The sequence below is a fragment of the Melanaphis sacchari genome, unplaced genomic scaffold (genome assembly GCF_002803265.2).
Source record: "Melanaphis sacchari strain LSU unplaced genomic scaffold, SCAv2.0 Contig66_pilon_pilon, whole genome shotgun sequence".
Taxonomy (NCBI): domain Eukaryota; kingdom Metazoa; phylum Arthropoda; class Insecta; order Hemiptera; family Aphididae; genus Melanaphis; species Melanaphis sacchari.
The window spans coordinates 425,529-450,511 of NW_020271477.1; the positions used below are offsets into that span (position 1 = coordinate 425,529).

Here is a 24,983-nt window from a genome sequence, read left to right on the forward strand (position 1 = left end):
ATACACATATACACATGCAATAGTGCATAATATATATTATTATCGCGAATATTTAATTAAATTGAATTTAAATTGTGATAAAATATATCAGCAAACAAAACAAAAAGTAAAAATAAAAATATCCTTTCATGTTAAACATATTTAAATAATTGGTTTAACCTGTTATTAGGCCTATGTGCTTAATGTTTATCTTATACTTCATAGCTATCATAGTCGTTTAGTTAGAAGTTTTATAACTAGGTATTTATAAATTGATATTATTTGACCGAAATGTATTTCTTTAATACTTCCGATACGTCATTACTGATAAAAATGTCTATAATATATATATATATGATACAATGCAGGTCGCATATATCTGTAGTCAGGCTGTGGGTTAGGTTATTTTAACCCTGACAGTATTTTATACCTAACTTTTTTTTGAAACAATTTTTTTGATCGAATTATTGTATTATATGTCTACGAAAATTTTGAGAAAGCAATAATTCATCTATTATTTTGGTCTATTTACAAAAAAAAAAAAAATCTTTTTAGTTTTCTTCTGGTGTAAGTTAATATTTTTATAAATACGTTAAGAAGACATATTCGTATGCGTCGTTTCCGTCTTATAAATGTAAAAACTAGTGTATTTTCGTTTAGAGTAAATTTTATGTTATTAGCTTAAGTGAATTGATCTTTTACAAAATTTAAAGGTAAAAACTAAAATTATAATCTAGTTTTAATTTACATAGATTTAATAACTTTAAAGTTATAAACAAAAATATATGTTAAGGGAAATGGTAAATCATTCTACCCAAATTAGCTTTCTATATGCCTATTAAATATTATATGAATATTATTCTGTAGGTATATTATAATAAAAGCTACCTATTAATTATTGTTCCATACGTCAATACCTATATATACATTATTAACATTTCAATATGAAGGAAAATAATCTGTACCTATATTCTTGTATTAAGTATCTTTTATAATTGGATTTGATTCATCTGTTTGATAATTAATAATTTTAATTTATAATGATACAGCTTTATTTTAAAATTTGTATGTATAATCACTTTATTAAAAATAGTTTATGATTTAGATTATGTATTATATTTTTTTTATAAACACTGATTAAATATAAGTAATTTTAAATTAACTTCTAAACTTATTAATTTAGGTCTATTTTATTATTCTATTAGATTTAATAAGATTATAAAAATTATTCATTTTTTCTAAAATTAAAGATTACATTTATGAGTAGTCTGTAGTATAGCGCTAGTCTCAATGTATTTCTATATTTAACACACTCACCACATAATAAGATTAGACTATGTTTCGTGTTTCCCGTAAGTACGATTCACTGTTTAATATTGTATTCACTGTTATGTCATTTAAAAATTGGCACATTATTATTTGTGAATTGTACGTACTGTTTTCGATAAATTTACTAAAAATCAAAAATTTCATAGGTATTATGGTATTCTTTATTGTGATCATTATTGAGTATATTATTAGTAGCTATAACGGTCTATTAGTAGTAAAAATAGAAGTGCTAGTAGTAGGTTATGTTTATAATGTAAAATAAACAATATAGAATATAGATACCTATTACATATTTAGTATTTATTAATAATAATTACAGATTATTGTTATGTTAATATTTTTATTATATAGCTACACGTCTTGTAGTTAATTATTTACGATTGGAAATTAGTTTCCAAATACAATTTCCCATCCAATGTTTTCCTGTGATTTAAAATATTATTTACACACACTGAAACAGATTAAACGATATCATATTACTTGTATAATAGTGATACGATCCTATCTAGCTCTGTTTGTGTTTCTAAGAAATCCCCTAAAACCTTGCACTTCAAATTTATTTCGTTTAACATTATTATATAGCTGCTTGCCATGGTTTCTGTGGCGTTTTGACATTGCTGTTACCGGCCAACGACGAGTTCAAGGTTATAGTTTTGACCATCAGTCCATCCACTGACTGCATAATACCTACTATACCTAGGTCATCGCACACACATAGTAATGTTTGATGCCGTCGAATATGGTAAGCTTCGATACACAGAGTAGAATTTTAACTAGAAAATCGGCTAATGGCAGAAGCTTATTGTGAGTTGCTTAATCCTTGTGAAAATGTATCTCAAATAACATTAAATATACAAATAAATACGTATATAAATGTAAAATAGTTTAAAATATTAAAAATTAAAAGTGACTGTAGAACTGATATCGATTTTTTACAATTATTCTTAGAACAATAAATTAAGTATAATTTTTTGTAATTAAGCGTAATAGTTTATTTTTAAAATTTTCACTTGCTTAATGTATAAATAATAGAGCTTATTAAACTATAAATTACAAAAATAATATTTTATTGTTTTAAATACTATTCAGTTTATTTTAATGGTTACATTTAAATCAATTAATACTTTGTTACACATTTGAAAGAACTAAATAAATGTAGGTATTTTCAAAATGATTTTCATTTTTATTCGAAGTACTGATTATAACATACTTTATTACTGTAAAGTGTACATCTGCGGTTTTACTAAGAAACTATAAGTATTACTTATACTTACAGTTCGATAAGTTTATAATTAGGTAGGTAAATACAAGTGTTTCGAGATAATTTCATAAAATGTCTTCATGTTTAATTTTGTAATATTATAGGCGTGGAGTTTAGATTTGTGTTTGTTTGTATTATTATTTGTAAGTTTGTTAATATATTCGATAACTGGTAATAAATTTCAAGTTTATCTTAAGTAAATTTGATTTGATTTTTTTTTTTTTAATTTAACATAGGTGAGGTTTTAGTGTTGTAATTCCTCGCTCAACAAGGTATAATGCAGTTTTATGTAAAATATTTTCAAGTAGGTGTTTTTTTTTTTTTTTTTTTTTATTCTGCTTCTAACTACTAACTATCAAAAGAATACCAGTTTGTCAATATGAAGTTTAATTTCCGAGAATTACATTGAGCCTGTTTCTAGTATAGACACAGCAAGAGAAAGTAGGTAGTATTCCAACGAGTTTTTTGAATTTTGCTATTATAATGTTTTTTTGTACTATGTATAGTAGCAGTGAACTGTTTTGAAGTACTACTCATAGACGTTTTTAGGATTAGTTTATTGATCATACACCAATACTGACTATTGAGTAGAACATCGTTCTCCTATTTTTTTTTCACAACCGATGAATCGCATATTATAACACTATTGTAAAATCGATTGAAAATATTCGATTATAAAAAAGGCAAATTATTATTAGTTTATCTTCTGCAGATTTTAATTATTATTCCGTTGCTAAATCAGGTTGAATATGGAAAACATTGAATAGTTATATCAATTTCTATATTGATTTTATACCATAACTCAGTTGGTGGCATGACTTCGAATAGAATAAGAATAGTATGAATAGTTATCGAACCAAAGGATTCACGTGAATAGATTCCGCTTTGTTTGATCGTTAATCATAATTTATAATTTCGTTTTCTTTGCATTAAATTTGTTTCATTTCTTGTATCGACAATTTATATGGATTTTCATAAGACATTATCGATACTAAATATAATTACATTGGTAATATAAGTTTAATACTTAAATAATAAGGACGTATAAGAAGGAATTGTAGTCAAAGTGTAAATATAGAGTACGAGTATGTAATATGGTATGTATTTTATTACTGATAAACAATAATTCATTTTTTATTCGACTGGGATTAATTATAATAATATTATATTAATTATTAATAATTAAAATTTAGTTATCTACGAGTATAATATTGTTGTGCAATGAATGAGCTTCATCTCTATGTCTATCTTAGTAGCATTTTTAACAACGAATATAGTACTTATAATAATAATGATAATTTATAATAATCACGACGGTTAAATGTTAAACAGTTCTTCGGGGTTTTTTGAACTGTGTAAGTTCAATTTAGTTGTTGTGGTTAAAATTCGAAAAAAAATAATAATTATTATTTGATTATAAGTCGGATAGATAATTAAGTTTTTCATACTGATTCTTTCTGTAAATATATAAAAGCAACAATGTAAAATAAACGGTTCAGAAAAAAATATATGAAATCTATTATTTAGTTCAGTGATTGAACACAGGGCTGATTGACAGGTCGATCAGGACTGATTCACAGGGGTTTTAAACAATGCTTTAGAATATTTAGTGCATATTCAGTGTTACTTAATGGTTGAGTTAATTTGCAGTTTAATCAATGGATTTTTAGTGAATAAGTTTTTTTTTTTAAATTTTTTTATTTATAAATTATTCTGGGACGTTACATTAATATGGGTATAAATGTTTCATGGTATTTTGATTGTGGTAATAATTAACATTGTTACAATTAGTAAATACCTATTTTGTCTGAATTAAATTCCATTTATACTTCCTATATTAAATTATTAATTCATAATATGTAATAGGAATTTAAAAATACAATAATATTTTATATGTACTTATACCTAACTGATATTTGAATTGTTCAAGATAAAATAAATCAACAAATTGTAAATATATTTTAGTGACCACTAAAAATTAATAATATCTTATATACTTCTGTATAGTTATGTCTATCGCCATAAACTCGAAAGGTTCACATATATCGCACATTGTAGTGATATCATCAGGGGCGGAGTGGCCCACCGGGATACCGGGAAAAATCCCGGTGACCTGGAAGCTAAATAGCCCACTGGCCTGAAGAGTGTAGATAGAAAAAAAAAATTTTAATTTATTCAAGAGATAAAAATGTTGAATAGTTTGGAGGAAATTTATTTTCCTGGCCTGAATTTTTTTCTCACTTCGCACATTATTGTCACATTATTGTTATAGGTGGTAAATATTTTGTGTGTGTGTGTGTGGTGTGTACAGTATTTAACTGGATTTTAGGCTTTGCATTGTCTAATTATTTATTATTGTGTTGACATATATTTTCTATTATTTGATACCATAGACGTGTAAAAAAAATTGTATACATATGTACCATATTAATCCTTAAATCCTATAGAATTGTATATAATCGATTTTTGATTGATTAAGATTGCCATTTATAGTTGATAGATACCTATATATTTATTATTAGTACTTTATGTCTAAAAGTAAAACTGCACTGTATAATAACTTTTTTGGTATGATATAATAATTTACAACATATTGATCGGATTGTGCTAGCTATTCCCTTCCCCATTAGTTTTGTTTGTATTTTAAAGTATTAATTAATTAAGTCACTTTAATGAATCGAAGTACCGACATCTACCCCTAGAATAAGTTTTCGAATATATTGGTTTATTATGAATTACTATTTTTAAATATGTAATCAGTAATAATAAAATAACTTCAATGATTTCTAAAATTCCAGTTTATACGTAAAATAAATTTCAAATATTTAATAAATAATTAAAATTTATAAAAGCTCAGAATAATATCAAGTATTATTATTATTTATATTTTCAAACATTGAAAATAGTATTTAGAACCACTGAATTTTATCTATTTCACGAGTTGTACGACATTCTATATGTGAAGTGTAGAATTTACATTATTAAGTGTTTTATTAACTTGACTTAAATGATATTGTCAAAATTGTATACCTATTATATTAACACTTGAAAAATATCATTGTATTTGTAGGAATTTATTTACTTCAAATTTGAATACTAATATTATTTCATATACTATACCAATCTTCCATCAATAATGTGTAGAAAAAAAATTAAATATGTTATATAAATTATTGATGGAATATACCTAACTGTTTAAATGGATACATGGTCAATAGTGTACACATTATGTTGCCTGTTACTATGTAGATGCATCTTAAATATACTATCATAGTTTTGTACTAATACATGTATAAATTATTTTGTGATTTTCAACAACTAATTACCGATAAATATTCAAAAATGCTGACATTTATCAATAAGGAAATGTCATTAACTGAACTATCTGTTGACTATTGAAGAAGATAATGATTTATCATTGTTTTTAAATTTTATATAATATTATTACTGACATTACTATATCCATATTACAATAAATGAAGTAAAACGAATTTTTATTCTTAAATTTAATAACAGGTCAATTAATTCAATAAATACACTAATAAAGAAAATTGAATTTATGATGTTAATTTAAGTTATGTTGCGTGTATGATATAATAAACAAAGACAACAAATTGATATAACACAGCCCTACAATAAGTATTTAACAATAACGTACAATCATTCTCGATTGAATTTTTTTTATATATATATATATTTATATATGGCTCAAAATATTTAATATAATGTAGGTTTTTACTCTAAAGGTCTTACGTGATTATTTATCGACTTAAGATAATGAATTATTTTAGAAGGGTTGGTTTTTGATTTTGTTATTAGTTTTTTTTAAGAATAAGGAATGAATACGACCAAAAGTTATATAAAGGTAGTTGAGTTTTTGGCGCATATGAGATTTTTATAGCAAAAATAAAACATCAAATTCAGATAATATTTTATTGTGTTCTTATTATACAGTTCAATTATTACTATTAGCCATTAGGTACAAATTAATAATAATTGGTTTATCATGAAATCGTATTTTATAATTTTAGTTGTAAATCATACTAAATCATATTAACCAACTTATTACGAAGTTTTTAAACAAACAGTTTTTATTTTTATTTATCAGTAATTAGTTTGGTAAGTAAGTTCAAATCTAACCTAACGTGATTGAAAAATACCAATATTTGAGTATATAAAGATAAGGACAAACTAATCTTGAATATGAACATACTTGACTGTATGATTGATGTTTCCGTCTATCAATACTTCTTTGGTAATAATATTGTCTAATGTGATTATTTGATGTTTACACAATAAATTAATACAAATAATTCAATGAATAAGTGCAGATGTAATCATGTTTTACATACAATTTAAGAACTAAAAACTTCGCTTTACCTGTACTGCATAACATAGCATAATAAAACCAATTGATATTTCTAAATGACGATCATCTAATTGAATTACTTGATAAATATACATGGAGTATAGACCAAAAAAATATCTTGTAGAGTTAAATGTAATATAATATTATTTAAAATGTCTACTTATGGTTTGGCTTTTGATAACTTGCTTTTTTGAATATTTTATTATATTTGAATTCATTTAACTTAAAATCATTTTACTTTTTTAGGTTTTAATCTGATTTTATTTAATCATATAGATGAAACAATTTTTTACTATGTAAATTTTACTATATTCATCATGTTTTTAGTGCGATAATACGTCGAGACCAAATGCATGTACAATTGAGTTCATTAGTTATGAAGAAAATTATCCGATCAAAGCAATGACGATTTCGGATAACCAAGTGCCTATATTACAACCTAGAAAGTCCACAAATGTTGAAGGTTAGTAAAATGGTAAATTTTTTAAATACAATTTGGATCAACAGTCATGTAATTGTTTTATAGCTTGGATTGGAGGTTTAGTATCAGTTGGCATCATAAGTTTATCGGGGCTCGTTGGCGCAATTTTTTGGCCACTACTCAACAACCCGAATCGTAAGAAAACTGTTATGAGAATTCTTTTGGGTTTAGCTACAGGATCATTATCGAGTTCAGCTGTATTCCAACTTCTTCCAGAAGTAAGCTTTTTCATAATATCAATATAAGATTGTATTAATATAAATACATTTTAATGTATAATATATACCCGATATACAATATCGTATTTACATATACATTTAATATTCACAAACACTTAAGTGGAAAGTGCGTAATACTGTTTTTAAAGATTTTGAGCTCATTGATTTTACAATTATCTGTTTTTTTTTTTTTTTATTTAAATTTTAATATTTTTTATGTTTTGAGTCTTTTATTATGGAAAAAATGCTTTGATCTTCTATTTTATAAAAAGTTCAGGTAGGTTAGAAAGTCAAAAGTAAAAAAAAATTATATTTTTTTAAACAATCAGGAAAAATAACTTTGAAAAAACGGGAATGTTTACGAAAAACAGATTTTTGACAAAATACTCGTAAATAACTGTTGACTTAAAATATTTACCAAGCATACATATTAGTACCTTGTGTTCGCTTTTAGTAAACGATAATATGAAATTATTAATCATTATTATGTTATAGTATAATTTCTATTTATTTACAGAAATTAACTTTTCAAATATGTCAGGAAACTTAAATATCTAAATCACTCAAACTAAATTGGATTATTCTCTGATTTTCAAACATAATGCATTTTTTAATAAAGTTGAAGTTTATAACTAGCAATATAAAATTATATTTTAACGTATAGTTACTTACTATTGATCACTAAACTTAATCATTAAAAGTATTAAGCAAATTTATTTTTCACTAACACATTACGTTCATTTATTATTGTAACTAATAGAAACTGAAAGATCAGTAATTTACGATTTATAAAAATTCATAGCTCGGGTATAGTAATTTAATCATGATTTTTTTTTTTTTTACATTTACTGATAACCCCGGAAAACTTATCTATAATTATGTATAATTTTGTTGCCAAAGTAATAATATAAAACCTCTAAATATATATACGTAATATTATGCAGGAATATGGTAAAAAAAACATCAAAATTTGTAACATATATAAAATAAATAAACATATATGTTTTTTTGTTTTTGTTTTTATTTTTATATGTATGTGTATAATACATATTAAAATATATAATTTATTACTAGGTATTTATATGTATATTAATAATTGTATATGTTGATTTGATTTGAAAATTTATGAAATAATCAATTTTGTTAAATTAAATTTATTAGGCGTTCAAAATATCAGAGTCGTTTCCTGATTTTAGACATACGGCTCTTATAATGTGGTTGAGCTTGTGGGGATTATATATGATCGAAACGTTAGCCGGCATTATTTTCTACAAAGAAGAAAAAAAAGGTACAAGTACGGTTTATAATTTCAATTCATATAATTTTTTATTTTTTCTTCTAATTTAGACGATTAATATAATATTATGAGGTTTATAGATAGGCATTGATGAACTATCGCCGTCACTTCAGCTTAACAATGCCAACGGGACAGAAATGAAACAAATATCGCACGGTCACGGTCACGGTCACAGTCACAGTCACAAATTAACAAATAAATCAATGGTATGTGTATATAAATAAATAAAACGAGCTAAGTTCTTATTCTTGAATTCGTGATGGCTATATTATTAGTATAAAATAACATCATATTTTTGTATATCATAAATAATAAATTTGTCTGTTTAGGACGATAAGAGCCCGATTTCAACGTTAGCTCTATTGGTGCTGTTTGGTGACAGTCTACACAACATAATCGATGGTATGTCGATTGGTGCTGCGTTCTCGGAAAATGTCACCACCGGAATATCCATATCGATTGCAATTGCGTGCGAGGAATTCCCTCATGAAATCGGTAAGTACATACTTTGTATCGACAATACAAAGTCCAATATAATATAACTGCGCTTATTATAAAGTTTCATTTCACCCTATCACTCATTTACAGCATTGGACATTCTAATAAATAATAATATTGTTTTCCTAGATCTAGGATAGGTACCTATCCAACGAAAAGTTAAATCAATTTATATGAAGATACTTCACAAAAAATAAAAAAAATATTTTCTATGATATCCATCTTTAGCTTAAATTTTGATAAGCATTAGACAACTGTGCAACTGTAAGTCTGTAAAATAATTCTACATATTATATAATATTTATTGTTCCTCATCTACGTACGTATAGTCGTTAAATCACTAAACTAAGGTTTCAGTGTAATTTTCACTGTTCTTAAAAGTATTTTCGAAAAAAAATCATTTATAAAATCAGCATATTTTTTTGATTATCTCAAAATCTAAAATATGAAAATAATAATTTGTGCTGTTACATATTGTTTATTGTTATAATATAAGTTATTATTATTTTTTTAGGAGATTTCGCTATACTAATTCAGTCCGGCATGTCATTCCGTCGTGCTTTGTCATTTAATTTCCTGTCGGCTTGTACAGCGTTTATAGGTTTGGTAATTGGTATTTGTTTGGGAAACATGGAATATTCTGGATTTGTATTCTCTTTTGCCGGTGGGTTGTTCCTGTTCATTACTTTAACACATTTGGTAAGTCAGTACATTAATGCGTAGATCATTATCTTAACTAAACTGAATTCGATACGTTTAACGTTTGAAATTTCATCCTAATATAAGTAGATCACAGTAATTATTTTAATTATTCCATATATTATATGGTAAGAAAAAACATTGTTTTCACTACAAGTTAACTTAAATGAATTATTTTAGTTGTTTTATTATGTTTTTATTATTCATTTTCAATACTCTGGGGGAAATAATTCTCAAAAATTTTATTTGTAAAAACAAAATAATATTGTGTTAGGTAACCCAATTTACATAAATAATATTTTCATACATGACATTGCAATGATTAATCCAATAACTATTTGCTAACATACCATTTAATTGTAGTTTCAAACATTTAAAATAGTTTTAATACATTCGTAAATTGTAGGGGTAGTATTGTGTACAAAAAAATTACCTACTAAAAATCTTAAGGAGTAACAATCATTCTAGAATCTAACAACCTGGTTAATTTTGTTTTTTAATAATTATCTCTAAATAGTGAGTTATATGCATAAATTCAATTTTTGGTTATATTTTAAAACGTTTGGAAATATTAATTTTAAGTTATTTAGGAAATAGGTACCTGATTTAATTTTTTATAAGTTTGAATTTAGTCAAAAGTATTGTTTTTATGACATTTTACAATCTATTTATTTTATTGTGATAATATGAAATTAGGTTACGTATATGAAATATACTGAAAAATGTATTGAAACATCTTTAAATAATGTTCAATTTTTTTTCTTAAAATATATTCCGATTCTTGATTACATAAAATTCCTTTAAAATAAATTGACAACCGTTATTATATTACATAATTAATTAACATAATACAGTATTTGTATATAAATAATGTTGTTTTAACCTAACTGAATTTTACTTATGCATATTACTTAATTTGTTACATACATTAAGTAAGTATTTTTTTAAGCATACATTTTTGAAAATTCGTTTAATTATTGTATTTCATAAGAGATTATTAACCCAATTAAATATTAAATTATTTAATCAATTCAATGGCTACAAATTAAAATTTTATAAAACAAAAAATAAAAAATAGTTGCTTTTGTTGTGCTTGGATTGAAAACGCCACTGACGATGTTATTATATTAAACTAATGGTATTTATGAAATTCAACTACCCTAAATATTATTAAATTCCAGACGAATTCGGAAGCAGCCTGCAGGCATGTTTGCATTATATGTACCTACATATGTATTTACTTTCCTCGATAAGTACTGGTTTATCTTAACTGATGTAATATACTCAATCAGAGTAAAACTAATTATGACACCTAGATATTAAACTTTTATATTTTAACCATTTAATTTAATGAAACAAAGCATCAATTTATTACCTTTTTTTTTTCTCAATTTAAGATGAATTTCGAATAGATAATGTAACAAATCTTAACAATCACTTAAAAGTATAAATACAGTAAGATTAAAAAAGAAATATACTGCTTATTTTGTATCTGAAATTAAGTAATAAAAATTGTGTATTTACAGAATAATAATAAGTTGTCTAGAAAATCCAAATAATATTATTTTACTACATACAATAATTAATACTAATGATAATCGTTTTTTTATTACAGATAATAATAAATGTTTCTTAGCTTGGAAAAATCATAGTTTAGTTTTTAAGAAAAATTTCATTTTTGAATCCAATATTATTCGTTGCTCTGAATTTGTTCAACATACATAAAACGTGAATTACATTGGGTCCGTGGGCTTATTTGTTACTGGCGGTGGTTATTGAATTTGTTTTGATTGCTATAAACAGCATAAACTATATACTATTCTACTTTTTACATTAGTATAACGTGTAAGTATATTTATTTTCTCATTCAAATACCTAGCTACTAAGTACTGAGTGATAATTTCAATAACACTCCACAATATTATATATTTTAATAAAATATATAATTCCCTGTTGTAGTGTAGGTTGTTGTAGTATATCAATTTTAAAATAAAATTCAACTAACCTTTAGCCTAAAATACATTATTAGAAGTTATAAGTTTGTTTATTTGAGTAGATAGTTTGATAGGGATTTGGTTTTAGTTATGAAACTTTCTATGGTGCATCTTGAATTAACACAAACACTGAAACATGCATTGATTATATTTGATACTATAATTATATTTCATCAATTTATTGTCATAAAAATAATCACAAAATTCAAGTTAAATTACTGTAAATATACGAGGCCGTAACTGAAAACAAATTTCTGGAGAGGGACTCAAGTATATTTTACGTTTAAAATATAAAAAACTTATTAATTTCACTATTGAAAAATATATATCGTTATTCTAATAATAATTAAGTATTCAATTTACAATAATTTTTTGCATAGATGTAGTTATTAATTATCTTATACTAGTAAAATTACTCTATATTTTTGAAAGGCAAATTTATTCAAGACGCTTTTTGGATCCATGCTGATTTTCTAAAAATTCTTAATAGAGCTAGGAAATTTAATTGGTTTTCTCCAATATTATTTCGCGAAAATTGTTTTACTTGTTTCAATGTTGAAAACGTTCTATCAGGAATTAATGTCGAAACTGACAATGCAATTAATGCTTTTAACAAAAAATCTTTATTTGAAAAAATAATCAGAATTTAAAGAGCTTAAAGAATCATTTAGACGATTTTTTTTGTAGAATGTATAATTTATTTTTAGTCTATAGTTTTATTTCTACAGACAGTGAATCAATGTCTATAAAGTTGGAATACAAGTTAAAATCTGTAGCTATTGTTGAGATTTTACCATACATTTTTGGTATTAATAAATACAAAGAAAACAAAACTGTTTTATGATCAGAAAACTTATTCTTCAGTTGAATAAAATTGTCGTAAAAGGGAACAACAATTATAACACGTAAAAAAATAGTCTCCTAGAACAATATATTTTTAAACTTTTCAAGATCACGGAACATCAAATAACAATATTATTTTTATACAGAACCCTGTAATTAAAAAACAGTGTATTTGATATCATTAAACTTATAACAAAATCTCTGGTTGTAATCCTCCGATACAGATTAAGTACTTTTATTGGTCATATCTTGAAATAACTGAAGTTTTTCTAAAGTTTTGACAGTAAATTTATGTATATCTAGAAATCTTATCACTTCATCATGGTTTTCGATTCAACAAATTTCGCACATTGATGTTAATTTAATTAATTTTGTTTCAGGAATTATATTCTTTAATTTTATTTTTTAACAATCGAGTTAGCAGAAATCTTAATTCAATTTTCGATCGATTTTATCGTTCCTATACAATTATGAATATAATGAATATTCGAAGTACGGGCTAGTGTCAAATTTAATAAATGTATGCTATAATATACGTAGGGCATTTTTCACATATCACAAATTGTACGCCTTCAAAATTACTCTCATAGATGCTGTTCTACCACAGATTTGTCTTAACATGTGTTGATTATTAAAACTAAGTCTATTTAAATTTTCCAAAATTACTGTTGTCAAATTTTGTTCTGTTGTAGAATTCATCGGTATAAATTGTAAAAATTTTCTTTTAACACATTAGTAATTAAATTACCCTTTTTGACATCATTAATTTGATCCATATACTATATACATAATGGCAATTGTTTTAAGTGAGAAATAACAATAGTTATTTCATTAATCAATAACAAAATACACTTAAATTTGTTCTTTTTCAACTATTTTATCTTAATTCTTAAGTAATTTTTTTCTCAAATATCTATACAATTATTTTAAATCAAGGGACATAAATAAAAAGCATTTAACTTTTTTTATTCTAGATGATCAATTAAATATTTATCAACATATGAAATATGTATTCATAATAGCACGCAAATTGTTATTATTGTGTTAGACAATTTTTGATAGAAGTTATCTTAGATCATTAGTACTACAAAAATCTGTTTATATAATAATTACATTTCAATTATTGGAATTAATCTTTTACAATTTTTATTGATTTGCGTAGCACGCATCAAGTCTAATTTTGGTACAATATTTTGTCGATAGTTAGCTAAAACGGCTGCTCTTAATTTCGATTGTTCGTTCTTCGCTTAAATTTATCTCAATATTATTGTTGTTTATTCTAATATTATATCCACAACGATTTCCAGCGATAGGAATACCTAATCCATATGATATTGTTTTATTTTTTTTTGTTTAGAAAGTGAAGCATTATCAGTCTAAAATAAATAAAATAATAGATTATAAGTGGTCTATAAGTATAGGCATAGTATGATAGTATAAGTCTTAACTAATTTTGATAAAATTATTCTTACAAACATAATATTTTATTATTCATCGTTATTCAAGAAAGTTACCTAATTTTATATAAATGACCATGAATATTTAACATACATATCTTCAGATGTTTGGTAAAATAATTCTGGATTTGATTTATTTTACTTATGTTTCAAACATCAAAATTCAACGCTCAAAGTTAATAATGAAATAAACGTCGGAAAAATAGTTCTATGGACTCTGGCTACAATATTTTACGTAGTGCTATGATTGTTAACTTTCTATATTATTATTTCATGGATTTTTTGTGTCCAATACCCGTAATAAGTTCTGATTAAATTTTTATATTATTTCAAATTATTTTTTTAACGAAAATTTAAAATTAGATTTCTGCTAAAATTATTTTAAAAACTTATAATACTCTTAGAAAATTTGAATGAAATTTTTTAAAATTTAGTTTGTGCATAACAGCAGATATTCTGCATTGTATACTGTCTATGTAAGTAAGGTTACAATGTTATAACAAACGTTTTTTAACCTCTGTTAAAACCTTACAAAATTTCAAACTTAAAACTGTATATTACTATAATACTTAAGAGTTGCTTGCTAAAAAAAAAAAAAAAAAAAAATAATAAAAGATAAAAATAAAATCTTCTTTGACTTTTTATCAGTAGTGCTTATTGCGGAGCGTTAAACAATATATATAAAACAATGGGGGACTAGAAAATTATTTTCAATACTCCGGTACACTTGTAGTTTATTTCAAAACGATATACTCAACCTTTTTAAATATTATGACGTCGTTGGTCTAAATTACTTGATCCTTCATTTATTTTTTATGATTGTTTACATTATTTTATTATTTCAATATTCTATTGATTTTTGATTAATGATAAAAAAAAAAAACAACGTTATCAAAAATGAAAATGAAAATGTTAATTTTTGTAATTAGTGTCCACATATAGAAAGGTACATTATTATTATTATCTATTGTGTTTTATTGAGTAGCATTATCTTATCATTTGTTGTATTGTGGTTAAATTATTACTTACTTCTTGTTCAAAAGAATTTAAAATTTTAACATAACTTTTTTAAACTTAAGTTGAATATTATTTAAAGTTAATTTAAATGTATAATTTATTCATTGACTTGAGGAATGTTTAACAATTTGATCGGTATAATTTCATTTTACACGTTAATTATTCACATTAAGCTCCTTAGTAAAGAAACCTATCTTAACGGCCTTCCAAACAACAATGATAAATTTAAAAATACATTATTGCATGTACTTTTCATCACGTGCCGTATATTGCATGAGATAGGTGTTATCACCTGTCTCATAATTTAATTAAAAATTATACGAGCATTTATAATCTTGACTAACTAAGAGCTTTTAATTTTTTATTTAGTCTTTGAATAAAACAGTTTGGAGATCTCTGTTTTGGTGAGTAAAATAATATAAAAAAGAAATATTTTTAATCTTACTTGGAAAAAATATACATAGACTATAGACATATTAAATGTTTAGTAAGTAAATATTATAATAAACAAAATTAAAAAAAGAAAATTCTTTTGTTATGGCATAATTTAAAATCTAGGTACCTATTAAAAGTTTCTTATGAGTAGGTACTATAATGATATAGGTTTTGTAGATTTTTTTCCTACTGTAATAACTATTCATTAAAACATCTGTAATTCTGTAAATTAACATTGTTGATATATTATATAATATTAGATGAAAATTAAAAGCTTAGTATCTAATAAATTATTGTTTTTTAGAAATGTATTATAGGGTAATTTAAAAGAAATTATAACAGTTTCCTATAACTTATAATTATTAGGTAAAAAAGTATTTGGAAAAAAAACAAGTTTGAGAAAAAAAAATCTTTTACCATAAATTATGTTAAATATTTTTTACATTATCATATATTATAATAAAAAAATTAATAAATATCCAGATGTTAAATTCTGTGATTAATAAACTTTTATATTTAAGTATTTTTTTTTATGGTGTTTGTTTAATATAAAAATACAAAATCTGTATAGCTTTAACTAAATATATGTACCCGTCTATTATGTTGGTAAGAACATAACTATTTTGAATGATAGCTGTTTTGCATTGATTTAGATTAATATTTTGTAAGCGTTTTGTTTAATAAACCGTAGACGTTGACTTGCAATAACGTATTAATCTTAATAAATCTAAATTAATTCAATGCTATTAGAAATGTTTTACAAATATACAATTATACTGAATAGGTATAATTTAGAGTTGTAAAGATACTTTTATTTTGATTAAATTTCTTGTTTAATGTTATTGTGGTTAAGGCTATATTAAATTTTATCAGTACACTTGAGCATTTAAATGTAAATTTTTGTTTGAATATTACTTATTTGAGTATAAATTAGTCATGTATATTGCATACTTATACTTACTACTGTATTTCATATCTTTGTTATTAAAAATATATAATGCAAATATTTTGTATTGCACAAAAATTCTGATTTGATACAATAATTGATGTGCTCTGAAGAGATATATTACCTATATAATATTGTTTATTATTTTATTGAGATTAGAGTTGCAGTATACTCGACCGTATGGCTTGCGTCGAATCGAATTAAATCATTAATAATTTACTGATCATCCCGATATTTAAGAAGTCATAACAGAGCAGTTATAACGAGGAAAAAAGTAAAATTTTCATTAAAAAATATTCTTTGTCATTTAATTTAATATATAAAACGTAGGTGTATGTTGTTTATATTTTGTACATTATCTAGTTTGTATAATGTATTAGTATACAGATTATAGAATATAATATATATTTATGTATTTATGTACACGAGCACAATATAATATACTCGCTGTACTTGGAAATAGCATTTTTACCTCGTTTGAGCTGTGGCTTTTAATAAATTATTAACGCCAACCTTTTCCAGTACGTTAAGTCGGATTGAATCTGCAGCCTAACCTAACCTAACCTACCCTCCACTCACACTTGGTGTAGGTATACTCTTTACGCGATATACTTGTCGTAATCACACACTTATACAGCGACGACGTCACTTAAAACTTATACATACATAATAAAATATGGGTTAAAATTCTCGGGTAAATAATGACGACGTGTAAAAGATATTATACAACATTCTATGTTATATTGTGTACAGTATACATTTAAGTAAGATTGAATCAAAATCATTATACCGTTTTTATCATTTATAATTAACGGTCGTAATAGTGTAATATTTAATTATTGCTTAAATTTATAACTATATAGTAGTAGTAACTATAGTGCTGTGTTTTCCGACCGGCGCGTCGTCCGTAAATATTGGTATTTGGGTTCATAATATAATAATACATGGCACACTATAGAATACGTATTACAGCATATGTGAAAATTCGGTTTATTTTATTTATTTATTTTTTTTTTGCGCGGGGGAGAGGGGATAGCATTATTCATAGATAATAGTAGCCCACAACTCGATTATACTAATTACATTGTCCACGGATGTATAAATTATATACAATTCCATTTTGTGGAGGAATGGCTATAACAACAATTATCCAAATTTGGTCAACAATCGTCTAACTAGCTTAAGCAAAAACGACTTTTTTTTGGTTAACTATCGATAAAATCTAAAATAAAATATTTATGATAAATTATTAAGTTTTCCCACTTAAATGGAAGCAGAAGCAAATTCAGTAGCTAAAACTTGTAGAATACATTATGTTTTGACTGCTTTAGAATATTATAATATTTAAAAATGCGTGAAATCAAAACTATTCCTAAAATTGATTCCCTGTTGTCCACATATATCACTGTTGCAACTGTAATCGTATTATTTTATTAATTTTTCGTACGAAAAAAAATATTTTATTAAATATAAATATTAGTAGGTTTTAAGATTTTCTGAATTTATTTACATACATAGTACTAAGTATACTAGTTAAATAAATTAAAAATATCATACTATCATTTAGGTTATCTTGTTTTTAATAATGTGCAGTTGTTCGTGATTCAATATCAGATCATAAAGATATATGTCGATAACCCGAACCTCCTGCAATTGCGTATGGTTATATCTATTAAAATTAATATACCTATTATATTGCATTATTGTGATTCTAATATACTATTATAGTTATACATTTATTATTTTATACATTTTAACATGTAAACTGAAAAAATATCACCAACTTAATAAAGAAAAAAAGAATTGAAAAATGACATTACTTGATTGTGATTACGTCATAGTTGATTTTTGAAAACCGGAAAAAATAAAATCATTAGTGACAGCAAAAGCGTTTCAATTTAAAATCAATAAATAATAATACCTAGCGGTTGGTATATATTTTTTTTTAGGTCAGTCAAAATGCAAATCTGCTTCTGTTTATTTCTGAGCTACTATGCCATTTGGCTAACAGAAATGTCAGCCTGCTCACGATTTACGATGTAAAACACTAAAACGATGTTTATTTCAAATGTATTTTCTTTTGTCTTTTATACACAAACACACACACACACATATATATTGATATACATATACGTGAGTATATTCTGTTTGTTTTCTAGTCTTATATTGTCAGCTCACCTAAATGTTTTGTTTAATCGGATTTTATTTCTAGTCATTTTAGAACACAAAAAAGTATATAACATTATCGTCAACCACAACAATGGAATTTCTCACTGTAAACTATTTTTATCTTTAGTAGTTTTGTCTTCTGATTTTATGCTCACTGATTACGGTTTTTATTTAATCGATAATACATTGCGTGTTTTGTATTTATTTTTTTTAGGTTTTGAGCGGAGTGATAAATTTATTGGTTTTATAAAAAAAAGTTACTTATTACTAATAAGTCGTAACCAAGATATGTTGAACTTGATTTACATGCTATATTGATCATTACAATTAATTATTGTAATAATCAAAACCGTACCTTTATATTTATTTACAGTGGCGTATATATAAGGGTACTTACATTGAAAATATATAATATATACCACTGTTTATTGATAAAATGTTCCAAATATATACTAAGTTAAAAAGTTTAATATATTACACGACCTTACGAAATATTTAAGAATGAAGTTATTGTTTTATTTGAATCAAAACATATTTACAGGCAGTGGCGTAGCTACATATAACGGAGGTGCCTTTAGGAAAAATAATTTTTTCACTTCTGTTGTAAGCCCTCCTAAAAAAAAAAAAAAAATATTTACGCTTTGAGACTACTGCCTTTATTTCTCCTGTAGTAGCTGCGACACTACTTGTATTGGTATAAAATAAAGTGTAGGTAGTACATATTAAACCACATAATTTGGCGTAGATATACTTAATGAATATCAACACTTCATAATATTTTCAACTTAAATGCCAAAGGTGTGATTATTTAGTATAGGATTTTTCATAAGGATTTTTGACTGAAATTAAAAATAATAAATAAAGTTATAGTGTTAAGCCACACAGCATACAGGTAGATTTTTTATGATAGTATGAATTTCTAATGTTAACAATATTGGATATTCAAACAACTAGAATATGATTTATAATAATTTTTATTACTTATTTTGTTCTTATTACTCTTAGAATCTTGAAACATTTTACTATTAGTTGAATTATTATTTTTTATACTCCATAAAATAATCATTAGAAGTTATAAAATTGTTTAAGTCTTTTTTCTATAAATATTTATAAACATTTTATACTCGGTTAAAAAGCTTGAAAATATAATACAAAAGGATGTTAATTAGTTTTATCTTTATTTTATAGTATTTTAAAAATATCAAATCAAATTGATACACTTTTTTAAGAATATTTGAAGTTTGCATTTTGAAAAAATTAAATATTTAATTTTAAGGTATGTACATCACGAATTTACTCATGTATAACAGTATACAGTAAGTGTTTTTGACTAATAAGTTAATAGCAATATTTAGTATAATACTTATTATCTATGATAAAGTATTAAAATAATTATCGATATAATTTATGCGATATTTTTGGTTGAAATTAGTTCAGCATTCCTTACTATTAAAAGAAAAATTAATGATAAAGACTAGAATAAAGAAATTATATAATATCTTTTCTCAGAAATAGTCTGACTCACCGTATTCGCTCAGAACTGTTTTTGTGTTCTATAATCAAACGTTGTATCAAAATAAAAAGGGCGAATGTAAGCAACAACTTTGCTGTACAGTAGGTGTTAAGTATAACTATCATTGAGGAGTAAGTCACAATAATGTATGTCATATGTATTAAGTTTGAATTTAATCATAAATCATTGCATACGAATAACGATTCTGAGACAAGACCGTCTGTCAGCTTATATTTTATGATACATTTAGATTGCTATTCAAGTAATTTATTTTACTATTAATAATGTAGTAGGTTAAATTATTTTTTTCCGAAAAAGAAAATATCATTGTGCGTATAAAAGGCAATAATATACATTAAATGTTTCAAGTACTAGCGAATAATATTTTTAAATTACAACAAAATAACTAAAATTGTTATTTTTTTGTTTGATTTCGTCCAAACTGATGCCTATGTATACTTAACATTTTTAAATAGGTATGTATATAATAAAAATCTATAAGACTGTGAGGAACCTTGTATTAAATTTATAAATTTTTTGACCAAGGGAATATTTTATCAATATTTATAAAAAAAACACATATTGTTGTAAAATCAATAGATTTATGTAAATGGTGTATAAATATATATTTAAAGAGAGATTATAATAATATAACACGTTTGAAAAGTTATTTTAAATTAGTTTTTAAAGTTAGATCTACCAATTATTATGTAAATTAAAACCTTTTGTCTCAACTCTCATAAATATTAATTCCAAAATTAGAATTTTTAGTCTACTACTTATATTGTTCCTAAACAAAACCTTTAAATTTTAAGGACCAATCATGTAATGTATCGATTATGTCTAGGATATGGGTGTCTAGTGTGTCTACTCTAAAGTTGTTATATTAATCATTTATAAAAAATAAAACAAGTTATAGTGAAATAATTTATAACAAAAGTTTGAATATGAAAAATTTGGAAATATTTAATAATGTAAGTTAATAGGTAATAATATACATTATGAGAAAATATATGCGTTTTCAAGTACCTATAAGTAACACGTATATTTTCTTGGTATATGTTATGCAAATATCAAGTTTAATGTATTAATAAATATTTAAAACGGTCAGATTCATTCGAAACAGTATATATATATTATATGTATATGATTTTTATTTGGATTATTACTTAATGCTAAAGAAAAACGGCTTTTGTCGAAGTAAATTAATATGTAGATTTCATTTAAATGATCGAGCTTTTAGAATTTTTTTTAAGTACCGTAGTCATGGGAAATCAAATTGATCAAATTAAAAGTGAATAAATATGCCGTCTTAAAAATGGTCACAAAAATCTAACTGTATATTATAATAACAGTATAAACAATTATGATGTTTATTGTTTATACTAGTATACATTGAAGTATTTAAATGTCATAGTCAGTTTGTTTATTGAATTAATTAAAAAAAAAAAAAAAAAAACAATGTATAAAAGGTTCTTTTTACTATGAATTTAAAACAGGACTTTTGGAATTTATTTTAGTTTAGCATTTTTCACGATTTAAAGTAGTTTAATTTGTTTGTTAAAAAAGCACAAAAAACATTTTAAAATTAATACTTAATATCATGTTTTATATCTTTGAAAATTAATAAATACAATAAAAATAATATTCATAACTGATTGAATCAATAATAGATAAACGTAAAATAAAAACTGATTAATGTCAATTTAACTATTTTAATTCTCAAATGAAACATTTTTGTATTTTTTCTATATTTAAATAAGCATATTATTCAGTGGAACATGGGTTATAATACAATTTATACTATAATATAATACTAGATGTTCCATTACGCTAGAAATTAAATTGAAATAATTTCGCTAAGTGTAATGTAGTTATTAAATTACTTTGCAATAAATATTCAATAGGTGTTATTCATATAAACCATATCCAAAAATCAATTTTAAATCATATAACTCTGAGTCGGTCAAAAACCTAAATTTATAATTTCGTGAAATAAATAAACAAAAATAACAATAATAATTATGATAGTAACGACTTTGACCGCATGTCTATAATAATATAGCTTGGTTTAAATTTTATTTTTATTTTCTACTATTTTATATTTAATGAAATATTAGTATAACTTTACTGTATATTATTATTTACTATATTTTTATTTTTTAGAAATTGTTTTTTTACAATTTATTTATATTGGCTTATGCGTACTGTGAACGCCACTACTATTGGTTAAGGATATGTGTTTATCAATAATATTATACCAAATATAAATACTATTTATGTGCATAAAGGTGTGTTTTAATAATAACGATTCTAATTTACGCAACATAATGGTTAGATATTAAGTTAAAATGTTATATTTAGGTACGTAATAAATATACATATAAATAAATTTCATATTATCTGTATATCATACACATTGCATAGTCCTGAGTAATACGGGGTTGACTGCAAGCGGATATGTTTAGTTTTTTATTGTATAAGATCTATGTTGTTTTACACGTATATTTTCGTAGACTGGTGATCGTTTTATTCTGCAAAAATGATTGTGCTAAGCGAATTGTACAAGTAAAGTTTTAGAATTTGTTTTTGGTTTATATTTTCTTTGTACCTCAGATATTTTTGTGTCGGTGTTTCGAATACACTATTATTTTATTTTTTTCATTGGTCCCGTTGAGTTCTGCAATATCTTTTTAAGTGGTCATGGGATGCCTCCAAATCGATTATCTACGTGACTTAAAAATTGTCACTCTCAAATGAAGTATAAAAACAGTATAAAAAGTATAAAAACAGTCTGCACACTGTTAAGCTCTTGTTGAATACCTATATTCATTTGCTATATAAAATATAAATCTAACATACCTACATTTTATTGTGATAGCATTATTACTTTAGCATTCTACAATCTGAAACCGAATGACATTTTTAAAATAACTTTAGATCGTTAATGTCAGATGACACTGTACCTATAATATTTATTATATAGAATGTCTTCAAAAGTTCAAAATAATTTTACTAAATTTATTGATTTTTTTTTTTAAACTGGTATCATCCAAATGAATGTCTAATAAAATAATGTAAATAAATAATATAATATATATATATATATATAACTATACAAATAATGTCTATAATTAATCGATTATGTTATATAATACAACATGGTTTTGAAAAATGATATTTGAAACATTTCGTTTTATGACAACTTTTAAAGTTCTGTTTTTCGATTAGATTGGGTTAATACAAAAGTTGATATTACAAGACTGTTGGAATTATTTTTCCATAAATCAAATTACACACAAATCACATTAAACATTCATATAGTTTTAATTTCCAATTTAAGATAAGTGAACCACGGTGGCTTAAAAACATTAATAATATTGTATTTTAATATTTTGCAGTGGTTTGGTTAGGTTAGGTGAAGACGTGTAATTATTTGCACGTATTTATAAACCAAACAAAATTTGGCAGCTTTTTTTTTTAAAAGTTATAAAATTAAATCTATTATTTAATGTGAATTATTATTTATTATTAGTTTTAAAGACTCAGTTAAGTTAGTATTTGGAAAAATTAATTAATTTATAAAATAATACAGATAAAGATAATAGATTATAATAATTATTTTTCTAGATTCAAAAATTTGAAATTTAATTTCAAGAAATAGGTAGTACGCTAATTGTTAGGTACTGTAGAGTAGGCTATACCAGCGTTTCTTAAACTTTTTTATCCGTAGAACCTTTTTTGATGTTCACTTTTATCGAGAGACCCCTACACTTTTTTTAGCTTTTTAGTTTTTTTTTTATGATTATTTGCAATAAAAATTATAATTATTTCATATAATAATAATGTGTTAAATGTATTTAATTAAAAAAATATTTTTAAATAATAATAATAATAATTAAATTACTGGAATTAGACTAAATTTTAGTTTTAATGAGATAAGTGAAATTATTTTTTATTAATACAAATACTCTTAATATTGGGCTTTATTGATAAAAGTTGTACAAACATTTTTTTTTCTCCACTAGCCGCTATTAATCTTTAGTTAGATATTTTGAAGTAGTTTTCTTGAAAATTTTGAAAAAATTACTTAAGTTCCATGAAATGATCTCCGCGGAACACAGTTTAAGAAACATTGGGCTACACTAATATAATTGTTATTTTGTCCTCAATACACTTTGAGTGATATTTTTTTATCAGTTTTTTATTTATTTAAAAGTTATATTATATGAATGCATTAACGTGACCACACCCTCGATATACTTACCAACATAGGATGATAAGTTTGTTTTGTTAATTAGTAAGTTGTATGTAGCTAAAACAAAACAAAATATATGTTTATTTTGTGTTCATTTTTATTTAACTATATATATATATATTTAGAGAGGTTTTACAATAGATTTAATTTTATGCCAACTTTATACAAATTGGTGTTTAATTTTGTAAAACAATGGTTTGAATATTTTCTTAATCATTTT

The 24,983-nt window shown here is 24.0% G+C and overlaps 1 protein-coding gene across 1 annotated transcript in view; it reads left to right on the forward strand.

Moving 5' to 3' along the window:
* LOC112600684 (zinc transporter ZIP8-like) overlaps window positions 1–24,983 on the forward strand; it is a 31,596-nt gene that overhangs the window by 4,162 nt on the left and 2,451 nt on the right. The window contains exons 3-8 of the mRNA XM_025347978.1: window positions 7,266–7,401; window positions 7,465–7,637; window positions 8,799–8,923; window positions 9,014–9,140; window positions 9,264–9,429; window positions 9,947–10,131. Of these exons, the coding sequence (XP_025203763.1) occupies window positions 7,266–7,401; window positions 7,465–7,637; window positions 8,799–8,923; window positions 9,014–9,140; window positions 9,264–9,429; window positions 9,947–10,131 (912 nt within the window). The remainder of the gene's footprint in view (window positions 1–7,265; window positions 7,402–7,464; window positions 7,638–8,798; window positions 8,924–9,013; window positions 9,141–9,263; window positions 9,430–9,946; window positions 10,132–24,983) is intronic.